Source organism: Sinohyriopsis cumingii, chromosome 4, assembly GCF_028554795.1.
Source record: "Sinohyriopsis cumingii isolate HCF-2022 chromosome 4, ASM2855479v2, whole genome shotgun sequence".
NCBI lineage: Eukaryota > Metazoa > Mollusca > Bivalvia > Unionida > Unionidae > Sinohyriopsis > Sinohyriopsis cumingii.
The window spans coordinates 48,038,343-48,064,581 of NC_142964.1; the positions used below are offsets into that span (position 1 = coordinate 48,038,343).

The 26,239-nt window shown below is 36.5% G+C and overlaps 1 protein-coding gene across 2 annotated transcripts; it reads right to left on the reverse strand.

The window, feature by feature from the left end:
* Positions 1 to 25,681, reverse strand: LOC149801117 (uncharacterized). 2 transcript variants are annotated; one of them, XM_089955144.1, is made up of 5 exons: positions 25,602 to 25,681; positions 17,540 to 17,617; positions 8,680 to 8,813; positions 8,320 to 8,397; positions 1 to 829 (listed from the first exon to the last, which is right to left on the reverse strand). In XM_089955144.1, exons 2-5 carry the CDS (start codon positions 17,562 to 17,564, stop codon positions 527 to 529), a joined length of 540 nt encoding a protein of 179 aa, XP_089811270.1. In that variant the 5' UTR covers positions 17,565 to 17,617; positions 25,602 to 25,681; the 3' UTR covers positions 1 to 526. The 2 variants fall into 2 exon arrangements, with proteins under 2 accessions (XP_089811270.1, XP_089811269.1); XM_089955143.1 differs by lacking the exon at positions 25,602 to 25,681 and adding an exon at positions 25,164 to 25,299.
* Positions 25,682 to 26,239: the final 558 nt, after the last annotated feature.

Here is a 26,239-nt window from a genome sequence, read left to right on the forward strand (position 1 = left end):
TGTCAGAAACAAAGCCTGTAATTCAAGCATGAGATAGTTAATGTTGCCAGTAGTAGTGAACAAAACAAATCAAAACATTCTTTATATTACGATACAGGAAGTTTGATTTTAAGAATTAAAATTTGAACATCTCTTTTGTTTCCCACTAATAAATGATACCAATAGATGTCGTAAAGTTAGTCGATAGATGTTAAATTGTTAAATTAAAGAGTGAAATTAGAACGAATAAACAAAACAGGCGTTATGATTAATTACTTATGCCTATTAGATGTTTAGAAACAAATCGAAACTATCCAGCTAGAGGTAGGTTAACTGAGAGACACTTCTGAACTATTTCACCTCAAAGAATGCCTCCTATCCCAAAGTGGTTTATAAATAAATGCACTGGATGACGTATTTAAGGCGTCTCTTACGTAACGTTAAAGTAATTAAATGAAATGAGGCCGACATAACATGGACTCGCTGCCCGTCCATTGAACTGTCAACACCTGTTGATTAAGTATGCCTTCAGGCAATTCTTGACCATTTATGGCGTTAAATGTGGTTCGTCCACGTGTGGGGAGAGGAAGCGATTATGTGGATCGAAGGAATCGGATCTGGAAGATCTTGCACTTAGAACAAGATTTCGGGCAGACTTCCATATTCCACAAGCAGCAAAAATTGCCGAGCTGAGGACCCGAAAGCCAGTGATAATAAACAAGACCTTGACACCAACCGATCCAAAATAATATGTAAACGTTCCGTAACGTCCGACTTCGTAGCAAATACTGACAAAAACTGGCAGAATAATTGCCAGCCACAGGGTGCTGAGTATAGGGTTGAAGTGGACCTATAAGTAAATAAAATATACAATAACTGAGAATTATGGTTGCATGCAAATCAATACATCAAATAAAATTATGGGAAGAAGGTAAGTCAACTCATGGATTAGAAACAGTATTTGTTCATACTGTGGTTAAAATGACAAAATGAAATGGTTTGGAGTCATAAAGTTAGGTTTGTAACCAAGAGTAATAATATCACCTTTTTGACTGCATTTCATATAAGCTTTTAATGCGATTTTAGAATGGATAAAACATTTTAGATACATTATTTTCGTTCGTCAGTCCCAAAAGCCGAACTACTATCCATGCATAAATCGATTGAGCTCAAGATTTGAGACAACTACAACGACAACAAGGTCCTTGGGAACACGCTTGAGATTAAGTTACGTGAACTGATTTTTATTATCTGTTATTTCGGGGGTTGGTCTTTTTGTTTCATTTCGGTTTTTTCAATTTTCAGTTTCAATGTTGTAGTTGTTGTTTGTTTATTCAAATAACCATGAGTAATAGCATACGGAAATTAACTGTCATACAAATAAGCAGATTTTTTTTATTTACAATACAGTACAACACATTGGTACAATACAAAGGGCCTGTGATGACATTTAAACAAAAAAAAACAGAAACACAGCAATAACAAAACATTAAAAAATAAAGACATACGGAATAAAGACATACAATGAAGACAGAGAATGATGCCACCTTTGCTCCACCCAACAAATGATGTACGGCAGTAACGACTGTATAAACATCCAAATTCAAGATGAAAAATAGTCTATACAGATTTACCACTGTATAATGTATCGAACTAGTACCGCATGTTTATATTTCATACATTATACAAATTAAATACAAAACTATTATTATCATAAAAATTGCACCATGTTTAGAGACATGGTCAGACTATCATACGGCATAATGTACCATGAATTCATACGAACCATGAATTCACACTCAGTAGTAATATAAATCAATGTAGTTATGGAATATTGAGAGAATATTGCCATCATTCAAGTGGCACTTTACTTAACTTGTAGCTGAATCTATGCCTATTGCTTAAATTAGATGATCAGTTGGTTTTCTGTAAACAAAACATAGTTTCCCAGCCAAAATTACAATTAATTTAATTAATCACTACTAAATTGAGAAAGTTTGCCCAACGACTGCTTCTATCAATGTAAAAAGAACGTAAATCTATTTTAAACTTTTACCAGTTAGCATAAGTTTGATTTTGACATCAATAATCAAGGCCGGATTAACCCTTGGGCTAAACGGACTGTGACCTTAGGTGCTCCTATTTTGAAGGCCCACATTTAGACCCTCCCTTTTATAGTGAGGTAACAATTGGCAACGGTATTTCCGAGTGACTAGCGTATTCCATGGCTATAATGGTTTAGTTTTATCTTTGCCGAATAAAGCATATCCCGAAAAGAAAAAGAAACTACGCGAATAAATGGAAATGTCACTATGCTCAAGAAATAAATTGCCAGATAAAAGGATTCAGCTACAGAGACTTTTAAGAAGCAATATCGAATTTTTGGATTGTATAAAACAATTCTCAGATAAACATTATTTAAATAAGTCGAACTCGGCTATATAATCTTCTAACATACTGGGATACAAATACTGAAATAAGTCGAACACGGCTATATAATCTTCTAACATACTGGGATGCAAATACAGACCAGCTCACAAGAAATATTCGCTCGACTTAAGAATGGTCCCCTCTAATGGTTTTGAAAAAGGCCAGTAGTCGATTCTTCAGATTCTTTGGTATGAATCCGTGATTTTAACCCAGTTAAAAGCAATATCACGGTAGGCCAAGTCACACAAATAACATCTGGTACAAATCTTTCTGTTCACAAATTCACACACACACACTCACACACACACTACAGCCAGAACAATATGGCATGGCCTCATTTTGTGTGATTTGAAAGGCAGCTCATCTCTCACATTTCTTTTCACTCTTTGCATGACCTTAAATGATCTCTCTCTCTTTCTCTCTCTCTCTCTCTATCTCTCTCTCTCTCTCTCTCTCTCTCTCTCTCTCTCTCTCTCTCAATTAGGAGGCGCTCGCCAGTTATTATGTACTTTTGAGAGAGTGACGTATGTAAGGTGAAGCTGTTTGTATTTAAAACATGAACAATGGAGAGAATGGTGGCATACCTCTATGCTACATTAATGTAATGTGGATGATATTTCTTTAGATATTGTACTTTTGGAAATTGTACATGATTTAAACACAATGCTAACTAAAATGAATGTTCCCTTGTGCTAAAATATCAGCCTGAATTTGTCTAAAGTACACTATCCAGAGCAGCTATTAAAATAGGGAAAATGAATTTTGCCAGACTAGACAATACCAGCTTCTGAAAGTACAATGAATGAATTACCAAATATATAAAATGTAAAAAAAAAAGTTATCGGCTCTTTTTATACAATTTACCTCTGAAGTTCAGGAAGTGAAAATGACCAAGTGGAGCTAGCAATTTTTTGAAAAGTGCACATCTGGAGTAAGGTCAAGCTGTATACTCTATAACCCTTATTACACCCATCAATCATATACCAAAATAAAGGGAATTAAAGGTTCTTTGAATTATACCTAAGATATACAAGGTCTTTTTTTAAATAGCCAGTATAACCAGTGAGGAAAGCCGGGGAAATTCGTTTTCTTTAAAATCCTAACCCTATGCAAATTATGAAACAGTAGAGCGCCACCTTATGCAAACTCTGTTTTACGATGACATTGGACACACAGATACACTTTACGCCCAGCTATGAACGGATTCAGATTTTTACATTTTAGCACAAGGAAACCCACCATATGAATGAATTGAAAATAAAAGACAAAATCTAAGAAAAGAAATATATCTCTTATCGAGATCTATTAAGAAAGAGCAAGGGTTCTTGCGGGAAATAAATGTATTAAAACGTTTATGTACTTCACGGTATATGTAATTAACGAGGAAAACACCCTTTACTTAGTTTCGCTTTGAAAAACAAAAGACTGTCGCTGTGGATAAATGTCGCCACCCTCCCATCCCGCACCCCCACCACCACGTACATACAATAGGCACAGTTATACAAAAGTTGACTTCTAAGTTAGCTAATCTCTCCATTTTCTTTCACTCTTTGCATGAATTTAGATAACATATCTCTCTCTCTCTCTCTCTCAGGTGGCCCAAGTATATAGAGCGTCCGCTTTGGATACGGGAGGTCGCGGGTTCGAACCCCAGCCGAGTCATGCTAAAGACTTATAAACATGGTACTAGCAGCTGCCTCGCTTGGGGCTCAGCATTAAATAGGTTAGTGTTAGGACTAGCCGGGCTGGTGTCAGGATAATTTGATGTGACATCATGCTGGATGTCTGCGGCATAATGTCCCAGTGCAAGACATCACTATATAACAATTTAATGGTCTGGGCGCCAGGGCCTGGCACTTGTTTCAATTTCCGTCTTTCCACTGTTGAAATAAAATATCTTGCTTTGACTTATAGCAATATAAAACTATATTATATCCATTATATTATTGAAAAAATTACTTATCTTTAGATAACAGAAAAAGATTTCAGCTCAAAATAAAATCGCAGCCGCCATCCATCCACCTTAGAACAACCGAAAACTGAGTGGTTACTACGTTATAGTAGATTAATTGATATGTGCATGTTAATTGTTGAAGGAGCGCCTTCTTACACAGGTCGAGGTAGAGACGTGATAGAGACCTCTCTCAAATAAGATAAAAAATAATGGACGTAAACAGTGAACCGTGGCGTGCTAGAAAGGTGAAAACGAGGATGCAAGTGTTAATGATAGGAAGATCAAGTATTATTGTTACTTCAAAACTTTTGCTTGCAATGGGTTTGCTATTAGTGGTGAGCGGATGGGTAGAGCAAACTCCTGGCCCGGGGCCAGTAGAGGGGCGGTGACGAGACAGACAAGGCTATCGGCATCAATTTCTGGGACAATCAGGTTCTAGAACCCTATAACCTCACAACAGTTAACTTCGTCAATGGATATCATGCTGAATTCAACCAGAAAGTGGGCGATCTTTCCCATTACTTAAGGCAGTCAAAATGGGACTTCGGGAGCAAAATGTAAATTTGGGAAATCGGGTATAGCAAATGGAAAAATATATGGAAAAACCTGAGGCACAATCTAGAAGAAGTACTCTAATTTTGCATGGTTTATCTGGCACAGCAAACGAACGATGGAATATATGTGAGAAGAAAATTAAAAGTTTTCTACAGGACACGCTTCATATAGACGATGCGCGAATATTCCCAATCGCTTGGGCAACGAAGCTGACGTCCAAATACCAAGGCACGAAGAGCACGGGCTATTCGCCGATCATAGCCAAGTTTACGGTGTATAAAGACAGAGACCGTATCCTACAAGCGGCACGAAACTCAATCAATAAACAGAGTTTATACCGTGTTTCAGAAGTTTCCATTCAGCTTATAAGAGAGATGACAGGAACTTTCTCCATGAACTTATGATGACAGAAAAGAAGAGGGATGAATTCGCAACAATCATATTTAATACAATGATTCTCGGTGGGCAGGTTTTTGTGTATGACTGGGAGAAAGAGGAGGTCAGTTCATTTGGTACGGCGCGAACATCAGAGCGAATAAACTTGCCATGGAACACTATGCTTACGGTGAATCGAAACGACATAACGAGATATGGATGGAGCTAATGTAACTAGAGAGGAACATTATTGGGGAGCAGGTAAAGGCCACTATGTTGTTATTATTGACATCGATTTGTGTATTATATGCATTTCTTTATTTGTCTGGAATATCAAAGGACTTACAAAATATATAGTTTTGAATTTTCCTCATATTGTGTGCATTTTGACATAGCAGGTTTTTGCTGGACATGTGGTATGTCGGACGAAGAGTTTCTTAATTTGCTTAGGGATATTAAGCCTTTAGCTTTATGCGTAAAAAGGAAAATCTCGGAACTCAAAGGGTACAACTGTATTTGTCAAGATTTATCTCGCAGATAAAGGTCTAGTGTCAAGAATATGCATATGATATGCAAGATTGTGATGTGTTGCATATGGGCGTGATCGATAACGGTTGTTATGTCCCTTGGCTTATTAATTCTCCTAATTTACCCATGACGCGACGAACTTTCCGGTGAGCAATCTATTTAGTAATGGCGTCAAACAAAGCTGTGGATGAAACTCGTGACCTTGAAAATTTTAGTGTTATGTGCCTCAAGACTTATTTAAGAGGCAAAGCGCTGTACATGCGGAAATTACGATTTTTACTTATTTGAATAATAATAAAAAGGAAAATAAACGTTGATTCAAAGGATTTCGATAGTAATTAATTACTTTTCCATTTCAAATACAATTCATGTTATGATGGAACGTGGATGTAGTTGAAAGGTCTGATAAACGGCGAATAGTAGTAGTAAATACACAGAATGACGATGTTACAGTTGATTGTAATTTACTAAATCCAGAATTACAATCCTAATAATCTAATTAATCTAATCGTGGGGCATCTCCTTTTAATTTGCCTTATCCATGCTTTTATCAACTTTTTATCTGTAGGAAACTTGAAAGTTATTTAACTAAGACTTCGTGTATCTGAGGTACTGTTCAAAGGAATTTGAATTTCCTTTATTTTGGTGTATGATTGATGTGTATATTTTGGTTTATAGAGTATACAGCTTGGCCTTACTTTAGATGTGCACCTTTCATAAAACTGCTGCTCCTCTTGGTCATTTTCACTTCCCCAACTTCAGAGGTCAAAATTGTAAAAAAGAGCCGATAACGTTTCAACATTGTATATATTTATTCATTCATTGCACTTTCAGACAGTATTATTTTCTAGACTGGCAAAGTTCATTTTCCCTACTTTAATAACTGCTGAAGATAGTGTACTTTAGACTAATTCGGGTTGATTTGTTTAGCACAAGAAAGCAGTCATTTCAGTTAGCTGTGTGCTTAGATCATGGACAATTCCACAAGTACAAAGTCCAAAGAAATTTCAGCCACAGTAAATGAAATTAATATAGAGTTAAACCAACATTCTCTCCATTGTGCATGTTACAAATGTAAACAGCTCCACCTTTCACCCGCCACTCTCTCAGAAGTTAATAATATCTGAAGAGCGCCCCCATTGCTCACCGGAAATAGCGATTGTAAATTCGCGCACACGGTTCTTGGTTTGAATTCACCAAGGATCTCTTAAAGGGAGTCTATCTTTAGGGGCAGTAACAACAGTTATCGAATAGGTCTATTTTAGGGACAGTATCAACAGTTATCGAACAGGCCTATTTTTAGTGGCGGTAACAACAGTTATCGAACAGGCCTATTTTAGGGCGGTATCAACAGTTATCGAACAGGCCTATTTTAGGGACTGTATCAACAGTTATCGAACAGGCCTATTTTTAGTGGCGGTAACAACAGTTATCGAACAGACCTATTTTTAGGGGTTCAAATGGACAAATGGTTCAAACTTTTTGTATTTTACTTTTAAACTAACAGATGAGCTGTTTAAAAGGTACCAATATCAACACCTTAATAAGTGTATTGTACGATATTATTTATGACAACTGTATATTATACTCTGTTTAATATGCTATGTATTATGGGCCGGAGGCCTAAAGTAGTGAATAAACTTTCTGCTCTGGTATGTTCTTTTAAATGTTGAACAAGCTGTAGTCTAAAAGCTGTAACCAAAGTGGGATGCGTAAGCTTACACTGTAGCTGGCAACCCGAGAAAGACATTGTGCTGACATCAGAGAGAGTTTTGATAAAAATGGGAAGTGTTAAAACTGAAGCATATATCTACACTATTGATATAACACTGAAACCAACACTACTGATATAACACTGAAGCCTACACTATTGATATAACAGGTAGAGAAAGTCTGAGTGGGAGGCCAACACCCGGGCAAGATATTTATCAGTGGAACTAGTTGGGCTAAAAAATGATACACTCACTCAACAAACGAAAACATATTTAGTGGATTTGAGAAATTCGTAAACAAATGCTTTCCAAAAAACAAATAAATGCATGTACTTAACACATTAACATACGCTAGTAAATCACAAAAACATTAAATTTTTTAAATCAGAAATTTGTCCAAACGTTGGATTTGGCCGCAATATCTTTCACATAACTCCACTTTGGCAACACATTGGCATAAGAGACACATGTCAAACATGTGATAAAAGGATCATACATATATTTCAAACAGTTAAAATTAATTTGTGATAAATTCAACTGTTTTATAGAGAAAAAAATATTTCATCTGAAATATTTTGTCATGAAAAATGAAAACATACTGTTAGCATCATTATATATATTACAATGGTAACAAGATTGCTCGGGAATTTCCGTATAATCTCTGCTCGCGGAACTACCGAAATACCGGTACAGTGAAAACGAACGGTGGTACGTACCAATGAAAAACATTAACGCGGTACGCCTGCATACCGGTAATACCGCTCAGCTCTAATAATATATACTTACAAGAATAAGGCGCAGATCCTGGTAATTGCACCGACATGCAATGCAGAAGATGACAAATAAAAATACTGGAATGAAGGTCTGAAATAAAAGATTGACAAAGGTGAAGTTTGATATGGTTATTCATTAGTATTGTGAATTTTAGCTCACCTTCTGATTTGATTCTGATGCAATTCCTCACACACACACACACACACACACATACATACATACATATATACATGCATACATACATACGTATATACATACATTAAAATGATGCCAATGTCAGCATAGATAAAATCTAGATAATAATAATGATAATAATTGTTAAAAGCCTATATAGCTGTGACTAACACAATAAAACTGCTTGTAGTTTCTTACCTCAGTGAAATATAATGTCATCGGAATCCCCAAGACTGCGGACACTACTCCAATAATGATGATGACAACCACTTGAATTATGTGATGTACCACTATCGCTTTCTGCAATACGGGATTCACCTCCGTTTCTGCTCCTATTTAAAAAATTAAAATATGAAAAGACGAAAAGGAGAAGTCTTTTTAAATAGTTTAATTACTTGTCATGTCATAGCCCCATTATAATTATTGTACTCATCAAGATGGTAATCACCATGGAAACTATCTTAAATAGGTCCTGCAAGCATTTTGTGAGTGTTATTTTAAATAAAGATGATATCATACCACTTAATAACTCAATAGGCAGAAACAGCCGAAAGAAAGCCACGTGTTTAATAGTCCTCTACAAAGACAAGTAATATAATAAATTTAATATGCAGAGACCGTTATTTTCTTATTAGACTTAAGATGACTCTGATCGATGATTACTAGACCAGGCCCGTCTACAAAGTTTGGTCAAGAAACTTACTCCTGAACAAAAGTTAGTCTGCAAAATGCATTTTTTTTAAGCGCAGTGACCTTTTATTTAGACCTAATGATCCCAGAACAAATCGGCTTCCTCCATAGTATAATTATGAGCCTTCCATAAAGTATCGTTGCAGAGCGAAGTCTTGAACTAAAGTTACTATTACGACGAAAATAAAATATATTCTAACAGTATTATTAGGCCTTGATCTTTCGATCCAAAAACAAAAGGGCTTATTTCTAACGCAACGTGTAAGAAATCCATTACATTTAATGAAGGCATATTGTCCATCACTGAAACCATCGTTGTTCTTTCAGTCACAATGACCTTTAACTTTTAATATGTTACCCAAAAAAGAACAAACTTATTGTTTTATTCCCCAAAGGCAGGCCATCCAAAAAGATCCTTAATTTGGTTGGTAGAAAACTCCTGTCATTATGCATAAATCGTTGTGGGTTTTTTATTCAGTCGCAGCGATCTTGACTTTCAACCCGACATCGACACGATTCTTCATTACCCAAAGCGAATGTCATCCAAAGGTATGGCAACTGTAGACGGTGGACAACTTCAGCTTTTATGGGCAAACGAAATAATTGATAGACGGACGAACTGAACATATCATAACTTGACAGGCGCAGCCATATGGAGGGTTTATAATAATTACAATTCAATCAAAACCTAATGAAAGGTTACACTTAAAGTTATTAAATCTCTCAGTCATGACGCTGAACTGACGAAATTCCAAACTGTGAACAAGTTTCATGTCTTTAACTCTCGACGACCACAGATCTGCATACGTGTAGGTGAGAGTTCTAGCGTGTACACATTGAGGTTCAGTAACGGATCGAGTCATATTGTGTGAAATGAATTCACAAGTTGTGTACGGTATACAGTGGTTACAGATTTCAATAGAAATGAACGAAGGCTCATTATTAGTCTTACAATATGCAGAATATGAAAAAACTAATTCATAATGTTGTGTTATATATGCATCCGTATACAGCAAGATCTTGCATGGAATGGACTGTAATTATTTCGATATAGCAAAATACTTTTCCTGTAAGAAGGTATAATAGAAAGGAACAAAACAATGATAATTTAGATTTAGATTTCCACGTAGAAATCGATTGACAAGGATAAAATTCTCCTTCAGCCTTGAATTAATCACTAAATGGAATAATACGCAAAGCATTATTGTTATCAAATTATCACATCAGTCAAAAACGATATAAATGACGAGACAGGAAAAAAGGCAACGACACCAAAAGAATAGGAACAATAATACTAATGATGCTGATGATGATGACGATGACGACGATGACGATGATGGTGATAATGACGATGAAAACTGAGTAGTAGCATGTATTCGCTTTCTTCTGTCTTGATGTCAAGGAATAATATTTTGCGATAATATCTTTATTAACCAGAATTATACTGGAAATAATTGTTGAATTCTAATTGTATCTCTTTTCTCCAAAGCCGTCACCAAACAGGTTGTTACCGATCGCGAAGGTATACTATCAAGTAAAAAAAGTACATTTTGTTTGTAACGTGTACTAAAGATAATAATACAATTCCTGTTTTGTGTATCAAGTAATTACAGATCGTTGTGATACAACTTAAACTGTTACAAGGACAATGCAACGAAAAGCACGGATTCATGCAAGACAGTATTAAGTCTCAGTAAGTACAGCTGATATTTTGTTGTTCGTGTAAAAATTCTACCAGAAAGCTATTTAACGCCTTCCACCAGCCTGACTGTCGACTAAATATTTATTTCAGAATTTTGTTTCTTTTCTGTTGCCGCTACCGCTTTTCCTATTTCTCTCAAAACGTCTAGGCTTCAGCTTGCTATCGATAGACGTTTGCGGCACAGAACGGGCGCTTGTAGCACATAAATGAGTCTATACTCGAGACAAGATGAGCAGAAAATCATGTATCTTTCTTCAAATCGACGAATATATTTTTTATTTCACACTTTTAACTTCGCAAGCTCTCGGTTTTAAAGAATCTACAGAGGACCTAACTTTGGAACTTTCAGGCATCAAAATATAATGCACATTAAAAGTTTCTTCTTATCAGGCTGAGAAATACGGTTGGTGCCTTTAAAAAGAATATTCATTTTCCCCACAGAATTTAAGCAGATTTTTTAATATGGCTAAAAATGTAACATTTTTTTTAATTTTTGTTTACACGAGCATTTTTGTGCATGCAAGAATATGTGTTTTCTTCTTTTTGGTTTTCCTTTGAATGTATGGATGGGTAGGGGCTATGCACCTTCTTTCTTGACGGTATTGCATGCTTCTATAGGATCACGCGAAAAAGTTGGTAGTACTACGGGTAGGAGCAAATAAAAAGATAATGATCCAGCGAGTCTGAAAAAAGTTATAGAAGGTGTGGTTGTGTCTCGGTATGATGAATTAAAATTTAATGTCGTTATAATGAAGGAAAAGGTTGAGTCATTTCAATAAACTGTATTCAGTAATCACTCAAGTCTGCTCTGTCATGTGTGAATATTCCGTTTGCCAGCTAAGGTTTCGTTTGGTAAATATCTTAACCTCTTTAAACTAATTCAAAAATTCAACAAAACTGTTAAATATTAAACATATGAAGCTGAAATATATAATTATTGATTGACCTTTTGGCCTATATTACATAATGCATAACCTAGTCGTCAGTGCAGCCATACCAGAGACGACAACTTTGCTAACGTTCCAATATAATCAGACTATTAGGGCCATTAGAAGGATTTCAAATTCAAATTAATAACTACAAGAAATTTTAATTCATTTTTCATCTAGTGGTCAACAACATAGAATCACTTAGTTCGCACATTGTATAGAACTCAGGCGTAGACTATATACCTTTGACTGCCTAGTTTATCTTTAGCGTCGAAAAGATAACCATCCCCATAGTTGTGATAGTATTTGTAGGATGTGTTATAAAGTCAAAGATCATTACTCTTCTTAAATAAAACAAATCTTGCTACAAACTGATGTAAAGTAGTATTAAAATCTTCATTAAAGTATATATCATGTTTCTAATAAGACGAATCGCAATTAAAGTACAGAAGACAACTAACAGCATTAAAGATGTTGCATCAACTGAACAACGTATTATGGTTTAAAGACAGTTGTCTTTTAAAGAAGTATATAAACAAAATTATTGTTACGGAAAATGGATAAAAGGATCAGATAAATTTTTTTGTAACCAGATTTGACAAGTTCATAGAACATATAAGAACAAGTTTAACACTGGAGAATCAACTAATATTTGTCAAATAATTACTATATAGGTTTCTTTAAAATATTATATGGTTTCTTGAGACTCATGTTTCATTCTGTAATTGACAGTAACCATACATATACATCATATACTGCTATCTCTCACACACACTCACATACACACACATAAACGTTTCGATTCTGTGAAATTACGAGTTGGCTAAACAGACTTAGGTAGCGACACGTCGCAGAACAACGAGAGCAGGCTGAGTCTAGGGTGGTTTTCTTACAGAACCAGACTTCTTGTGATGAGATCAAATGCAAACAGTAGTGGCAAAACTTCTTGTGATATTACACCACAGTCTGGAAAGGAAATAAGCGAACATACTAGATGGACATTTGACCAAACAGATTATTTATCGTTAATTAGATAGATTTTGACCAAAGAAGCTTGTGTATATATTTCCCTGATTAAGCAAAAAATGAAACGCGTGTATAAATGTGGCAGCAAGGGTAATATTTGTTTCATTTTGCTATAAAATATCTGTTAAATTCACCAGCTATAAATGAAAATAAACCAATAAAATACAACATAAGGAGATACACTTATTGGAGTCTGAGTTGCCTTATAAAATTAGATGCTATAGTGAATTTCAAAATAAATTCTATATTTCTGTGAATGTGGATGAAATATTGGAAATAGATTTGCGAAGCGGAATACGTAAGATATTATAATAGACCGGTCAATATAAATGACGAAGAAAAGTAAAATATGCTGACATGCCGTTTTGTTTGAATCTTGTAAACCCAACGATGAGAAAAAGAAAATATGCCATTAAGATAGAATTAACAATATTTATTAAAATTAGTGTATTAACAGATAAACGTACATGAAATGAAAATTGTTTTTTTAATGATTAAATGTTTTAATATTCCATAAATATTTAATACAAAATAGTATATAATAAAGCTAAAATGCGACTGATATAGTATTTTTTTTTATTATGCCTAAGAAAGCTTCACTTGTAAATTATCATCACCAGTTAATATTTTTGTACATATCGTGAAATTTCGAAAGTATCAAGCCAAAGTGTCATCATATACTACTTTATATTCTGGGGAAAAAAGCCACCTAACACATTCAGTTAGGGTTTAATATTTTCAACAAAGCAGTACACAAAGAATATATGCATGTAGTTTACACAAGGGATAGACTGATTCCAGTTTTTTTTTTTACAGAGAATTATCTAAAGACTGAGAACTTGTATTCCAAGAATCGACGTCGAAATTCAAACTTATCGTGTTTACATAAGACGAAATACATTTTAACTCGACAAACATATATATTGGAGAGAGAAACGGCAGAAGACAACATGCATAGTCGCTTAAAGATGAGAATCAAATGCTTTACACAGAAATATCTCATTAACACTCATCCAGGCTGATATGTTCAAAAATTCGATCTCATTATCCACTCGTTCTGATTCAAATCTAACTTGCAAGCCACCAAGTTGAAATAGGGTCATATGTATTGAGGGTGTAACGAACGATAGCTGAAATACAAGCGGAGCTCAAGCGCGGAAACTGCAGTTTGGTGTGGATGAGATATCCTACCTGAGATGCAAACGCCAGAGTAGACGAAATAAATTTAAGATACTGAGGATCTAACAAACGAAGGGACTTATAGGCATAAGAGCCAACAGGCACAACAATTGTACACACTCAAAACTTCGTTGTTGAAAGGGGTTAAAAACAAGAATATACGTTTGTTATCCAGCTTTTATTATAGATTGTTTACAATGTTCAGGCCCATCTTTAGCATGCTCCATTCACTGCAGTTCACATGCCTGGTATGTAACGGAAATGTTACGATTCATAAATAATATACATCCGGTACAGAGAGGTAAGCGGTGAAGAGTTTGCAATACATCTCTGCTAACCTTGGTCCGATTATTTGTTCTGACATGCAATATTACGAAGTCGAGTTTAATCTCGTAACTGTTTACATCTGATTCTTTGAAACTTTAAATATTAATCCTTTTTTAAAACAAAATTTGTGTCTAATTGGTGTTATGAAATGAAAGTTATCTTAAGAAAGAAAATAGAAAAATGTTCTACCACAAAGAAAAAACAGTTTTTAAACCTCCGAATATTGTGAAATATCTGTACTAACAGCAATACTCTCTTCATTTTTTGATAACGAAGACAGGTCCCTAAACAAAACTGAACGAGGAATGTTTTAAGTTAATCTAGTAATGTGCGGAACATCAAAACATTAAAGTTGTTTAGTGTTGGTGAACCTCGGACCAAGTAGCTAGCATAGGGCTATACCATACATCCTACCGATAGATTTCGTGTTACAAGAAGAAAAGAAATAAAAATAAAAAAAATTCCAGCTCTATCAACAGATATACAAGCAAAAGGTGAAAACGCATTTCGCTTCTAATCGCTAGGTGACATTATCCAAATATCCCACATCTTTTAAAGAACACACATGACCTAACCCATCCAATGGGGAAAGAGCTTAATTCTTCTAAGAACCCACCTGACCGATCTATCCAGTGTGAAATAACCTCAGACTTTATAAACATGTTTATCATTATAAACTTGGTCACAGCTAATTGTAGATCCTATGCAATTAACAGGCATTATTAAATCTACAAATATAATTCCATATACAAAATTCAACAATAGATAGTTACTAATATTTACAGTCATTAACAAAAATTAAAAAATATATAGATACACAGCACTAAGAACGTTACCAAACTATGGTGTGAGTGTCATTACGTGAATGATGTACCAATATTTACTCTGAAATATTACGTTACATTTTCCATGATAATATTTGGTATAATAATTAATTTAAGTGGTGGCGTTGGTTTATTTTTTCTTTATTTTATTTTTTTTTTTGTGGGGGCGAGTATTTGGGGGATATTTTGAAGGAAAAAAATGTATCTTCGTAATGAATTGTTGTAACATTTTCATATCAATGCTGATATTGTCACGTACAATGGATTATGAAGCGCAATACCACATCAACGGCGAACTCAACAGAAAGTCGTTTATTGATATAACCCCCAATTGCCTCAAATATTATATTTTCGATGGGTGTTGCATCCTATATGAGGAATTAGTGCCTAGAAATAGACCCCACGTATATAATACAAATGTTATTTGTGGAAGATATTTGACAGAAGTTAGTGACGAAAATGTGCATGCCGTTTATATCACGCAAAACCGGATTTAGTGAAAGGGATAGGATCTTATCTATACCAGTGTAACTATAAAGTGATTGGAAAACATTGTATGTCCGGTTAATAGAGGTTACCCCAGGCAACATGAAATTCTGAATAAAAATGGATGAATTGTTTTCTGATATTTCTGCAGATATCTCTTGCCTTTTTAAAGTAAGCTTGAAAAACATTAACAAACCATCAGATCAAAATTTTTAACAAAATTTTACGAACAATGTACAGTTGCAAAAAATGTCAAAGGTGAATACAAGTTAGTGCCAGTTTTCTCAAGAGTAAAAATAATCCTTTGATCACCTATTTTGGGATTGTTATCTAGAGCACTGCGGCTGGAATAAAAAGGTATTTAGTTTTTATAAAAACTAAATAAATCCAATTCGTGCATCGTAAAAACTTGTACCTTTGTTTCGAAGCAGTATCAAAAAATGTTTGAATCATATACGTATTGCAGCAATTTTTCTTTGGAAAGAAGATATTAACCTTGATTTATAGATAAAATACGAAACTTTGATCTTTAAGCCTACATGGGAAAATGGGTTTATTTTCTCTCTTTACATTTTGAGACGGTGCACAAGGTAGCCATTGTTACATTACTATCATTCGTTACACTAGACGGTGCACAAGGTAGTCATTGTTACATTACTATCATTCGCTACACTAGAAGGTGCACAAAGTAGTCATTGTTACATTACTATCATTCGTTACACTAGACGGTGCACAAGGTAGTCATTGTTACATTACTATTATTCGTTACACTAGAAGGTGCACAAAGTAGTCATTGTTACATTACTATCATTCGTTACACTAGACGGTGCACAAGGTAGTCATTGTTACATTACTATCATTCGTTACACTAGACGGTGCACAAGGTAGCCATTGTTACATTACTATCATTCGTTACACTAGACGGTGCACAAGGTAGCCATTGTTACATTACTATCATTCGTTACACTAGACGGTGCACAAAGTAGTCATTGTTACATTACTATCATTCGTTACACTAGACGGTGCACAAGGTAGTCATTGTTACATTACTATTATTCGTTACACTAGAAGGTGCACAAGGTAGTCATTGTTACATTACTATCATTCGTTACACTAGACGGTGCACAAGGTAGTCATTGTTACATTACTATTATTCGTTACACTAGACGGTGCACAAGGTAGCCATTGTTACATTACTATCATTCGTTACACTAGACGGTGCACAAGGTAGTCATTGTTACATTACTATCATTCGCTACACTAGAAGGTGCACAAAGTAGTCATTGTTACATTACTGTCATTCGTTACACTAGACGGTGCACAAGGTAGTCATTGTTACATTACTATTATTCGTTACACTAGAAGGTGCACAAAGTAGTCATTGTTACATTACTATCATTCGTTACACTAGAAGGTGCACAAAGTAGTCATTGTTACATTACTATCATTCGTTACACTAGACGGTGCACAAAGTAGTCATTGTTACATTACTATCATTCGCTACACTAGAAGGTGCACAAAGTAGTTATTGTTACATTACTATCATTCGTTACACTAGACGGTGCACAAGGTAGTCATTGTTACATTACTATTATTCGTTACACTAGAAGGTGCACAAAGTAGTCATTGTTACATTACTATCATTCGTTACACTAGACGGTGCACAAGGTAGTCATTGTTACATTACTATCATTCGTTACACTAGAAGGTGCACAAAGTAGTCATTGTTACATTACTATCATTCGTTACACTAGACGGTGCACAAGGTAGTCATTGTTACATTACTATCATTCGTTACACTAGACGGTGCACAAGGTAGTCATTGTTACATTACTATCATTTGTTACACTAGACGGTGCAAATTCGGTCACATCTGCATAATTCACTATACTTACTAAGGTGGTCGTTCTGGGAACTCATGTTCGTATATACTTTAGTACCGCTGCTTCAATTTACAAATTAGAATCGTGGATCTGTGAAAATATCGAAATTTGCATATTACTCTAAAATATTAAATTATGTTACTTGAAAAACAATTGAGCATGACTAAAAGCGGTCCCATTTAATCTCGAATGGATCATCAGTGGTGTGTCAGTTTGTAAAGATGCGACCGACACCACTGGGACTATATGTAAACAAAGATAAATGAACTATAAAATTAGATGTATTTTCAAAACGCGTCTTCATGTTTGTTCAATTATAAAACATATTGTCTGTACGAGTTTCTACCCTGGCTAAAACATCTTAGTTTAGAAGACTCTTTTCGCATCGGTAATCATTTGTAATTTAATAATTTTATCGCAAAACAATCATGTCAAATTTCACATAAAGTAACCCAGTTAAACTGAATTAACTGTATTGATTTTTGCGTCATATAACGTATATCTCATGAAGTTTGTCACCTTTTTGAGATATTTTATGCACAAGAAAGGATGATGAAACGACTCGGGACTATTTAAATTAATTGGGAATTTCAAAAACAATAGTCTGTTTGAAATTTTAACCAGTGACACAGCTGACATCATGATACATTACGTTTATAGACTAGGGGCCCAGGATGGCCGAGTGGTCTAAAGCGCAAACCGTTACGGATCAGCAACAAGGAGGGTAGACAACCCTCCTCCATTTCACTTTCTAACGGTTATATCGGAAATATTTATATGGAAAATGTCAGAACGCAAAATAGGCCATAGGTACGCACCCCTCCTCACCCCCACAGCAGCAGGAGCGGACCCCACCGCCCACCTTTAACGTTTTACCTGTCTATTCCCAAAAACGAACCTTCTATCAAATATTACAAGAGCAATGGCCACCCACCCCTGCAAAGTTCCAGGGTAAAAAAGTAGTACGGCCCCGGTGTAATGTGTTATGTTTTGTATTTTGGAGTTTTTTTGTGGGATTTTTATGGGTGTTTTTTATATAAAATATCTGACTTATCATTGAGCCGCAGCAAAATAAGTTGTCGCTTAAAATAAAATAGTAATCAGAAATGATTATCCTCATAAAAATGTAATACAACTGCTGGCGTCGCAAGGTTTACTGATGTTTGACGACGATGTATACATTTTAGTATATAATCCATGTGTTACTCAGCCAAAGATTTTATCGAGGCCAATGCGATATCGTGTTGATGGATCATGTAAATTGTTTCAGATGGGATCCATATAGACTTTTCTGTGCAAGTGCAAAGAAGTTTTTAAACTTATGTATGTCCATATCACCTGCGCACCAAGTTTGATGAATATTTCGCAGCTTATGTGAATCAACGCCGTTAAAGAGAACCGAAAATTACATTTATTACTTTGGGTATTTGGGCGTATCACTGCGTAACGTAAATGACGTCAGTGTTTTGTGCCTGCCTCCTGAAAATATTCTGGCTGAATTTGTTTGTTTCTCAAGCATGAGATCGTCGTAAACCACAAGATTATTAATATTACCATCAAGATCTTCGATAGACGGAGCATCATTGATGTCAGTGATAAGTTCAACAACATCTACATCGGCGATAAATCGTCGCCGAAGGAATCTTTTGCAGCATCATTAAATTCTTTGTGTACATTATAACATGGCTGTTCGTCCACGGGCGGTGCTACTAAATAAACTTTGTCCCATTTGAGCCATCTCATTATCACGCTGAGCATCAGCTGAGTATTTCCAGACCAAGATGGGCCAATGATAATGGCGCGAACAGAATTTGGTAACTTTGGATGATGCTTGTCTGGTACTTGTTCTTTTGTCGCAGAAATGTCAATCACATTCATGTTGTATAATCTATTATTTATAATCACGAGTCTATAATGTGCGCGATACAGGATGGTAACTGACAGCAGTGGACCGAAACCAACAACTACCAAGAATAATAGGCGAGCACTCACAAATATATGTGTTTGATGCGGCACATAAATATTATAACTTTGTGTATTTCGGAGCTGCCGATGGTGATATTGCTGCGGCGATTGAGAAATTACCAGGAACTCCATGGGCTAGGTATCCTGGTGAAAACATCTTCTGATCTATAATTTTAACTGACCCTGGAATCCGACATGATATCAGACATGACGAGGGAAACCGACCAAAACCGATCAAGCGTGCCATGCTCATGACGTTGCGTATAAAACCAAAAATCTTCAGCAATAACATATCCAGTTGATTTAGACGCTGAAATCTATAAAAAATGAAAATATGAGGGAGTCAGTGGCTAACTGCTTGATAACAGCGACGATGAGCGGTAATCTAGCGGTTGGAGTCTAGTGTGCACTTAATTGTCCGATAATTATAATCATGGAATCGATTTATTATAGTTAAAGAGAATATTAAAAAGGTACGGCCTCGATTAACACCCTCGCTGGTGCCGCATGTGTCAAGCGTGATGTTTACGCAGATTGTTTGTCCCGACAGACAATATGGCAAATGTATATGCCACCACATAAAACGATTCAATATGGATGGTTTGATTTTAGTAATCCCAACGAAGTACATCAGACAGTTATCTTGTTTTTTGCCACAGGACACCACTGTGACCCGCACAGCACGACGACGACAAAGTCGCACATACAAATACAAGCTGACAGTCGTCGACGTTGCAATTAAATACAAGGAAGCGGAACCATTATCATCTTAAACAACAACTGAAGTCTCAGCCGCGTTTGAACGAATTTATCAACGCGGATCCGCTAACGGATCTGGTCAACATTGGCCACGATTGCTACAGGTTGAACCCCTGCAAAGAAAATTGTTGGTGCTGGATCATCGCTGATGCAGAAACATTATGTTAAAATCAGAGGTGAACACGTTGCAATGCATTGTGATCAGGCAATCGTTGAACAGTTTAATGGAAGACTTGCTTAGCGATTGTTTGGACATCAGTATGCTTAGGAATTACTGATGAAGAAACGCCCCGATACTGACACATGATATCATGAATGGACTACAAGACTACCGAGCATAATAACCGCGTTAAATAACGCATGGAATTTCTATGAAACATGTCGGTGCAGTCGCGAAGAAACGCATACAGACTAAGCGCGACACCTCAGCGAGTCTCTCACAGAAAACCAGTGCTGGGTAACAACGTAACAGTCCGGTGTTTATATGAGCCTGGTGAACTTGAGGGCGGCAAGATCTACGGGTAAGCCTGCAATCTACTGACTAGATTCGGTGGCTCAGCAACGTGTATTTGTCCGTGAACAATTACAGTTAATTCCTAAAAATACAGAATTACCGCCAGAGTGATTTACCCAGCAGCTAGCTCCTCGACGTCGGTTTTATTCAATACATGTCAGCACGGTTTTTTTACGGGTGTATGGCCGCGACAACTATTAATTCGGTCTACTGTCTCGTGGGACATTATGAAACTATTTCCATAACATTATTGTGTTACATTGAGCGCAGTTGGGGGGAGGATGGTTTTTTTGGGGTGGGGGTGGGGGATTCTTTGTTTTTTGTTTTTTCTTTGGACTTGGCGTCATGAATTTAGGATCAAGATCAAAGTCGCGTTTGTTTTGTGTTTTGTAAGCTCGCTGATAACCAGCTATTTTTTCTCTACCGTGCCGGTAATTGGCCCGCCTGTGAATTGAGTGGGAATCCGTTGAATCCTCCACGAGGTTAATTATTGTTGCGGTAGACTATCCTGTGCAGCTGTGACATTCTTGTAACGCTTGATACTGCTAAATATACTAAATTTGACAATTGAACGTAGTTATCGACGATCTATATAAAAAAACCTAACAGAGTTAATCCCTGCGACGACTGAATTGTTATTGGATAGCCTAGAGTTCAGCAAGGGTTATGTACGATCCGAGCGCTGCTTCAACAGCATCTATGGGAACACGAGCGATATCATTAAAAACAGGTTTTTTTGCTACCCTTCCCCCACCCCAGTTTGGAACCCACGTAGTCGTTCCTTACTGGGCCTAAATAATTCGGACTGAAGTGAATCGCGAACTATTTTCCTGCATGCAAGTATCAGATCATTAGGGCTCCATTAGTTCCATAAAATTATCAATCGCTGTTTCGGGAATTGCACTGTGCGTTATCTCACACTGGCTCTTGTCATATCGAAGTCTAATTAACGCTTTAAACTCCTTGAGTGGTTTAAATATGGCTCTATGATCTAACAACGTCTTTTCGGAATATTCAACGTGGCCGCTTAGCCAACTATGTGGCCATTCTCCTGTGAATGTAGGAGGTTGCCCCTGACATGATAATAACAGCTTGTTTAATTTCCAACCAATCAAAAAACATTTTAAAGTGTCTTTACACATAGTATATATTTCGTCCCAAATGATGATTTTGGGGATGTATTTCTCGTCCATTCGGTCGGCAGTCCATTTGTCCCCTTTCCATCTAAAGAAACCGTGGTAAGTATGAGACTTAACTCATCTCTCCTTCATCTCTCTAGCGAGCCTGTGAGTAGGCGTTAAAACAACAATATCGGGGTCGCGGATTCGAACCCCGGCCGAGTCATACCAAAGACTTATCAAACATGGTGCTCAGCATCAAGAGGTTAGTGTTAAGACTGTTTAATATGTTCCAAAGGTGTTCATGGTAAACTCCAATTATCTAATAATTGTCGGGGCACTAGTTATCGCGCTTTTAAATGGTATTATAAGAAAGCGGAGGGAACAAGGAAGCAAATGCCAACCGTATCAACACGTTTTTATTGATCTCGTTTCTGATCGCAGCGATTGATTCTTTTGAGTCTCTGATTTGTCAACCATCGGTGAATACCACGATATTATATGAGGTCACACCTAAAACGTGTCGGATAATATCGACTAGATTAATATTGCTCGTGTTTGACTTTCCATATTGATCCTGAAAAACAACAACTTCATCTCAATCAACCCCGACGAGATTCATGAGATCAGTAAGTTCATCTCGTGTCGCATACGCCGATAAATCAACTTCACCAGGACCATGCTTCTGAACTTAATTTCTTGGGTAAATTACCACCATTATTTAATATCATTGATTTCAACTGCTTGTTCCGTCCATTGATACATTCATGCACGACTTTATGTGGTGGTTTTGATGATCTTGACACAGCACTAAGTACATCAAGTACTTCTGGACCATTTATAGGTGGATCTATCAATGTCTGTGTTGATAATGTTGAATCCGGATTTGCTAGTAAATCCTCAGACGTGTTTTAACAATTCTTTTCGTAGCGCCAATCTATTTGAATCAAAATAAACTACACTATGTGGGTCAATAGCATATGCAACCAACTGAGTACCTCCTGTTCTTGTAATTATTGATTATGCATGAAAATTCCTCTAACGTCTTTTGTGCTTATTCGCAGAGCAGCATCAAGTAAATCAAAACTGGGCATGGGGAGTTTTAGTTAAATGGTCCTGGATGTCTTAGACCCGATCCGCAAACGGACTGACCGTAGAGTGTACCTGGCTGTCTATTTTTTTTTTCCTTTTTTTTCTGTTGTTTTTCTTGAGGTCGTATGGCTTTGTCCACTACGATCATTTCCTGTCGCTTTTATTTAATGCAGTGGTTCCAACGGCACTGCCTTGGCAACAGATCGACTTGGATACCAGTATTTGATTTCCTGGCGTCATTAAAGTATCTTATCTGATGTTCAATAAGCACCAACCTATTTTGTCATTGCAACGCCGTCGATTTCAATAGTATTGTTGTTCCACAATTCTTTTTTTATGCTGATTGTAGTGTTTTAGTATGAGCAGGAATTTATGTAACATTGACGTATTGATATGACATTTTATGCAACATCATGACTGATTCAATTAAATGTTTTCTACAGGTGCATCAACGTCCCTCATTTGTCCACCAACACCTTCAAACTGAATTGTTTTGTCTGATAATATTACATCGATTGCACTGTAAGAACCAGGAGTAGCTGGTGGTCGTGATACTGTTGTTAACAAAACCAACTCGATCTCCAGTTCCATATTTGGTTTCAGAAGTTTACATTCGATTTCAGTGAATGCCTCATTGTTATGCTAGCGCATCAATCACTGTAGCAATCATCAATTTCATCAATAAGTGCCCGATAGACCTGTCTGTCCATACCACCGCCCGTATATAAACGCTGAAAAATCGCAGCTGCTTCAATGATAATTTCGAAGCATTATTACCGTTTCGTCTTATAACAATTTGAATTTCTAGTCAAACAACATCGGCGAGAATGTTATTGGGATAACGTTTATCAAGAGTCACCGGCGATTCAGCGATTACATTATTTTTGGTTGTTTTTACGCTCACGGGCTAGCCCACGAGTGACAAGACCACTTCCGGTTGTTTATCCTTCTTCTTCTTCGGGGCGTGGTGGATTGAATGGTGAATGTTTTGGGCGATAATATAGCAAAAGGTAATGGCGCACTAGCAGCTTCTTTTACTTGTTTCTCAAAAATTGCAAAATCAGCCTCAAGTTTACTCCCTTTGACTTGACTTTTTCCAAGGGACTTTCAAAACACAAATTTAACTCAGTTTGATTCTGGAACATCAACGGTTTCTGGATCTAACAAAGTATTACGAATTGGATATCCTGTTGCAGCGACCGCTATGGGGCGATCCTGAAGTCTTAGAAGACCTTCTTCGGTAAATAGGGCAGATGGTGATTTAGTAGGTTCTGGTTCTGTTGTAACAAAATTCTTTAGATCGTCGATCTCAGCACGAGTTTGGTCGATATCCTCAATTATCTGTTGCATTTTTTCCTGCGGTTGTGGTTGAGCAGCAGCTATTTTAGCTGAAGGTTCTCGTAGAATCCGTCTGGTTTTTTAAGTTCTTTCTGCTATTTTTCCAATTGCTTTAGCGGTTTGTTCCAGCGTTGGAAGAAGATCTTTGGTAATCTCTGTGATCGATTTTAAAAAGTTTTTGCACCTTCTGCAAATTCCTCTTTGGCCTCCTGATGCTGCTGTAGTTGCTGTTTGACAGAATCACGGACGGGGAGATATTTCTTAATTGTTTCTAATCGCTTTTGAGTTAGTTTAGCTGCGCGATATTCCATAGCGAACGCAGAATCGCTTATTATTATTATTGTTTAAACAACAATTTAATTGCACACCCACTGTCGCGACAAAGTCGTGCACGCAGATTATATACCGAAATGTACTACATAGTCGTCAAACAACACTAAACCCGGCAACGCGAGTAGTTTTATGATATGGCGCGAAAATCATTACTGATTATTACTTTGTTCTAAACAACAACTCATTTTTCTGCCGCTCAATGATAAGTCATTTATTTCATATATAAAACGTGAACACAATACACCAGGGCCCTACTATTTTTTTTAACCGGGAACATTGCGAGGGGGAGGGGGCGGTCCTTGCTCTTATAATATTTGATAGGTTTGTTTTTTGGAATAGACAGTTAGAAAGTTAAAGGTGGGGTCGTTTCGCACCTGCTGCTGGGGGATGGGGGCGCGTGCCTGTGGCGTATTTGGCGTTACGACACCTCCCATACAATATTTCCGACATAACCGGTAGAAAGTCAAACGGGGGAGGTCGGTCCACCCTCCCTGCTACTGAAGCACTGCCGTCTCACCTTGGTTTGCGTGGGTTTGAGTATCTGGCTCGGTCAATGTGGGCACGGGAGAACGCTTGTCAGTAACTTCCCGGGATCGGTGGTTCTATCCCGGGGTTTTCCAGGTTCTTTCTCCACCAGTTATAGACCTTTCCTGTAGACAGTGTGTACATAGTTATCTAGCCTATTCTTTGCTTAAATTGGCGTTAAATCCAACAACAACAACAACAGACTTTATAAACAAGCCCATCCCTGTCAACTGGTTTCATTTTGAACATCATTTTCCATTCTTTATTTAGAATTACTTTTGGCTGACAAGTTTACACTTCTTTATAATTCAAAATGTAAGCAAGAATGTTTTTAGAATCAGTGATTGTTAAATATAGACTAAATACTTTCTGTAAACAATATCATAACACATAGGGGTTTCTTGAAATGAAAACAAATTAATACACTTACCTGTTTGTGCTTATTTTGTCAATAGGTTTCTTCTTCTTGCTCAAAATGTGTCTAAATATATACTATTCAATTGACCGGATTGAGCTGGAAGAGGCCATATAAACTGGAAATGAGGGTGTAATGCGACAAGAAAATATCCAAAATCTTTGTGGAGCCTTATGAGAATTACAGCTTGGTTAACATTTACATTTCTTTAATGTTCTTTAGATATTTGTCCGTCACAAAAATGTCATTTAGTATATAAATTTTGCTTTTGCTGTACCTCAAATTCCTATATTCTCCTCATGCACTACCCACATTACGCATCTTGCATAACGCTTTGCAAACACCATACCTCAGACAAGGTTTCGTCAGGCAAAAATTTGAAACGGTACATATATACTAAACAGAATGTTCTGTACGGTACGGATGATTTTATCACTCTAAATATCCGAACGATAAAAAATGGGGAGGTGGTGCGTTAGGGATAACATCCGCCTGCCACGGATTCTGTTTTAGTATTAGAGATAACAGCCTGATATTCTTTCTGCAACACGTTTGGTTACCATATGAAAGTTACAATTGTTATAGCATTTAGGACTAATCATCAGATTGAAGTATCCCTTAAACTGTGTGATCATTCATTATGATTAATATAC

Excerpts from the sequence above, each read along its gene's own strand:
- LOC149801117 (XM_089955144.1), bottom strand. The coding sequence starts at position 17,564 with ATGAGTTCCCAGAACGACCACCTTA. Across the intron at positions 8,814-17,539 it reads TTCCCAGAACGACCACCTTA|GAGCAGAAACGGAGGTGAAT; the intron begins GTAAGTATAGTG and ends TTTTTTAAATAG. Across the intron at positions 830-8,319 it reads AGGATCTGCGCCTTATTCTT|GTCCACTTCAACCCTATACT; the intron begins GTAAGTATATAT and ends ATTTACTTATAG.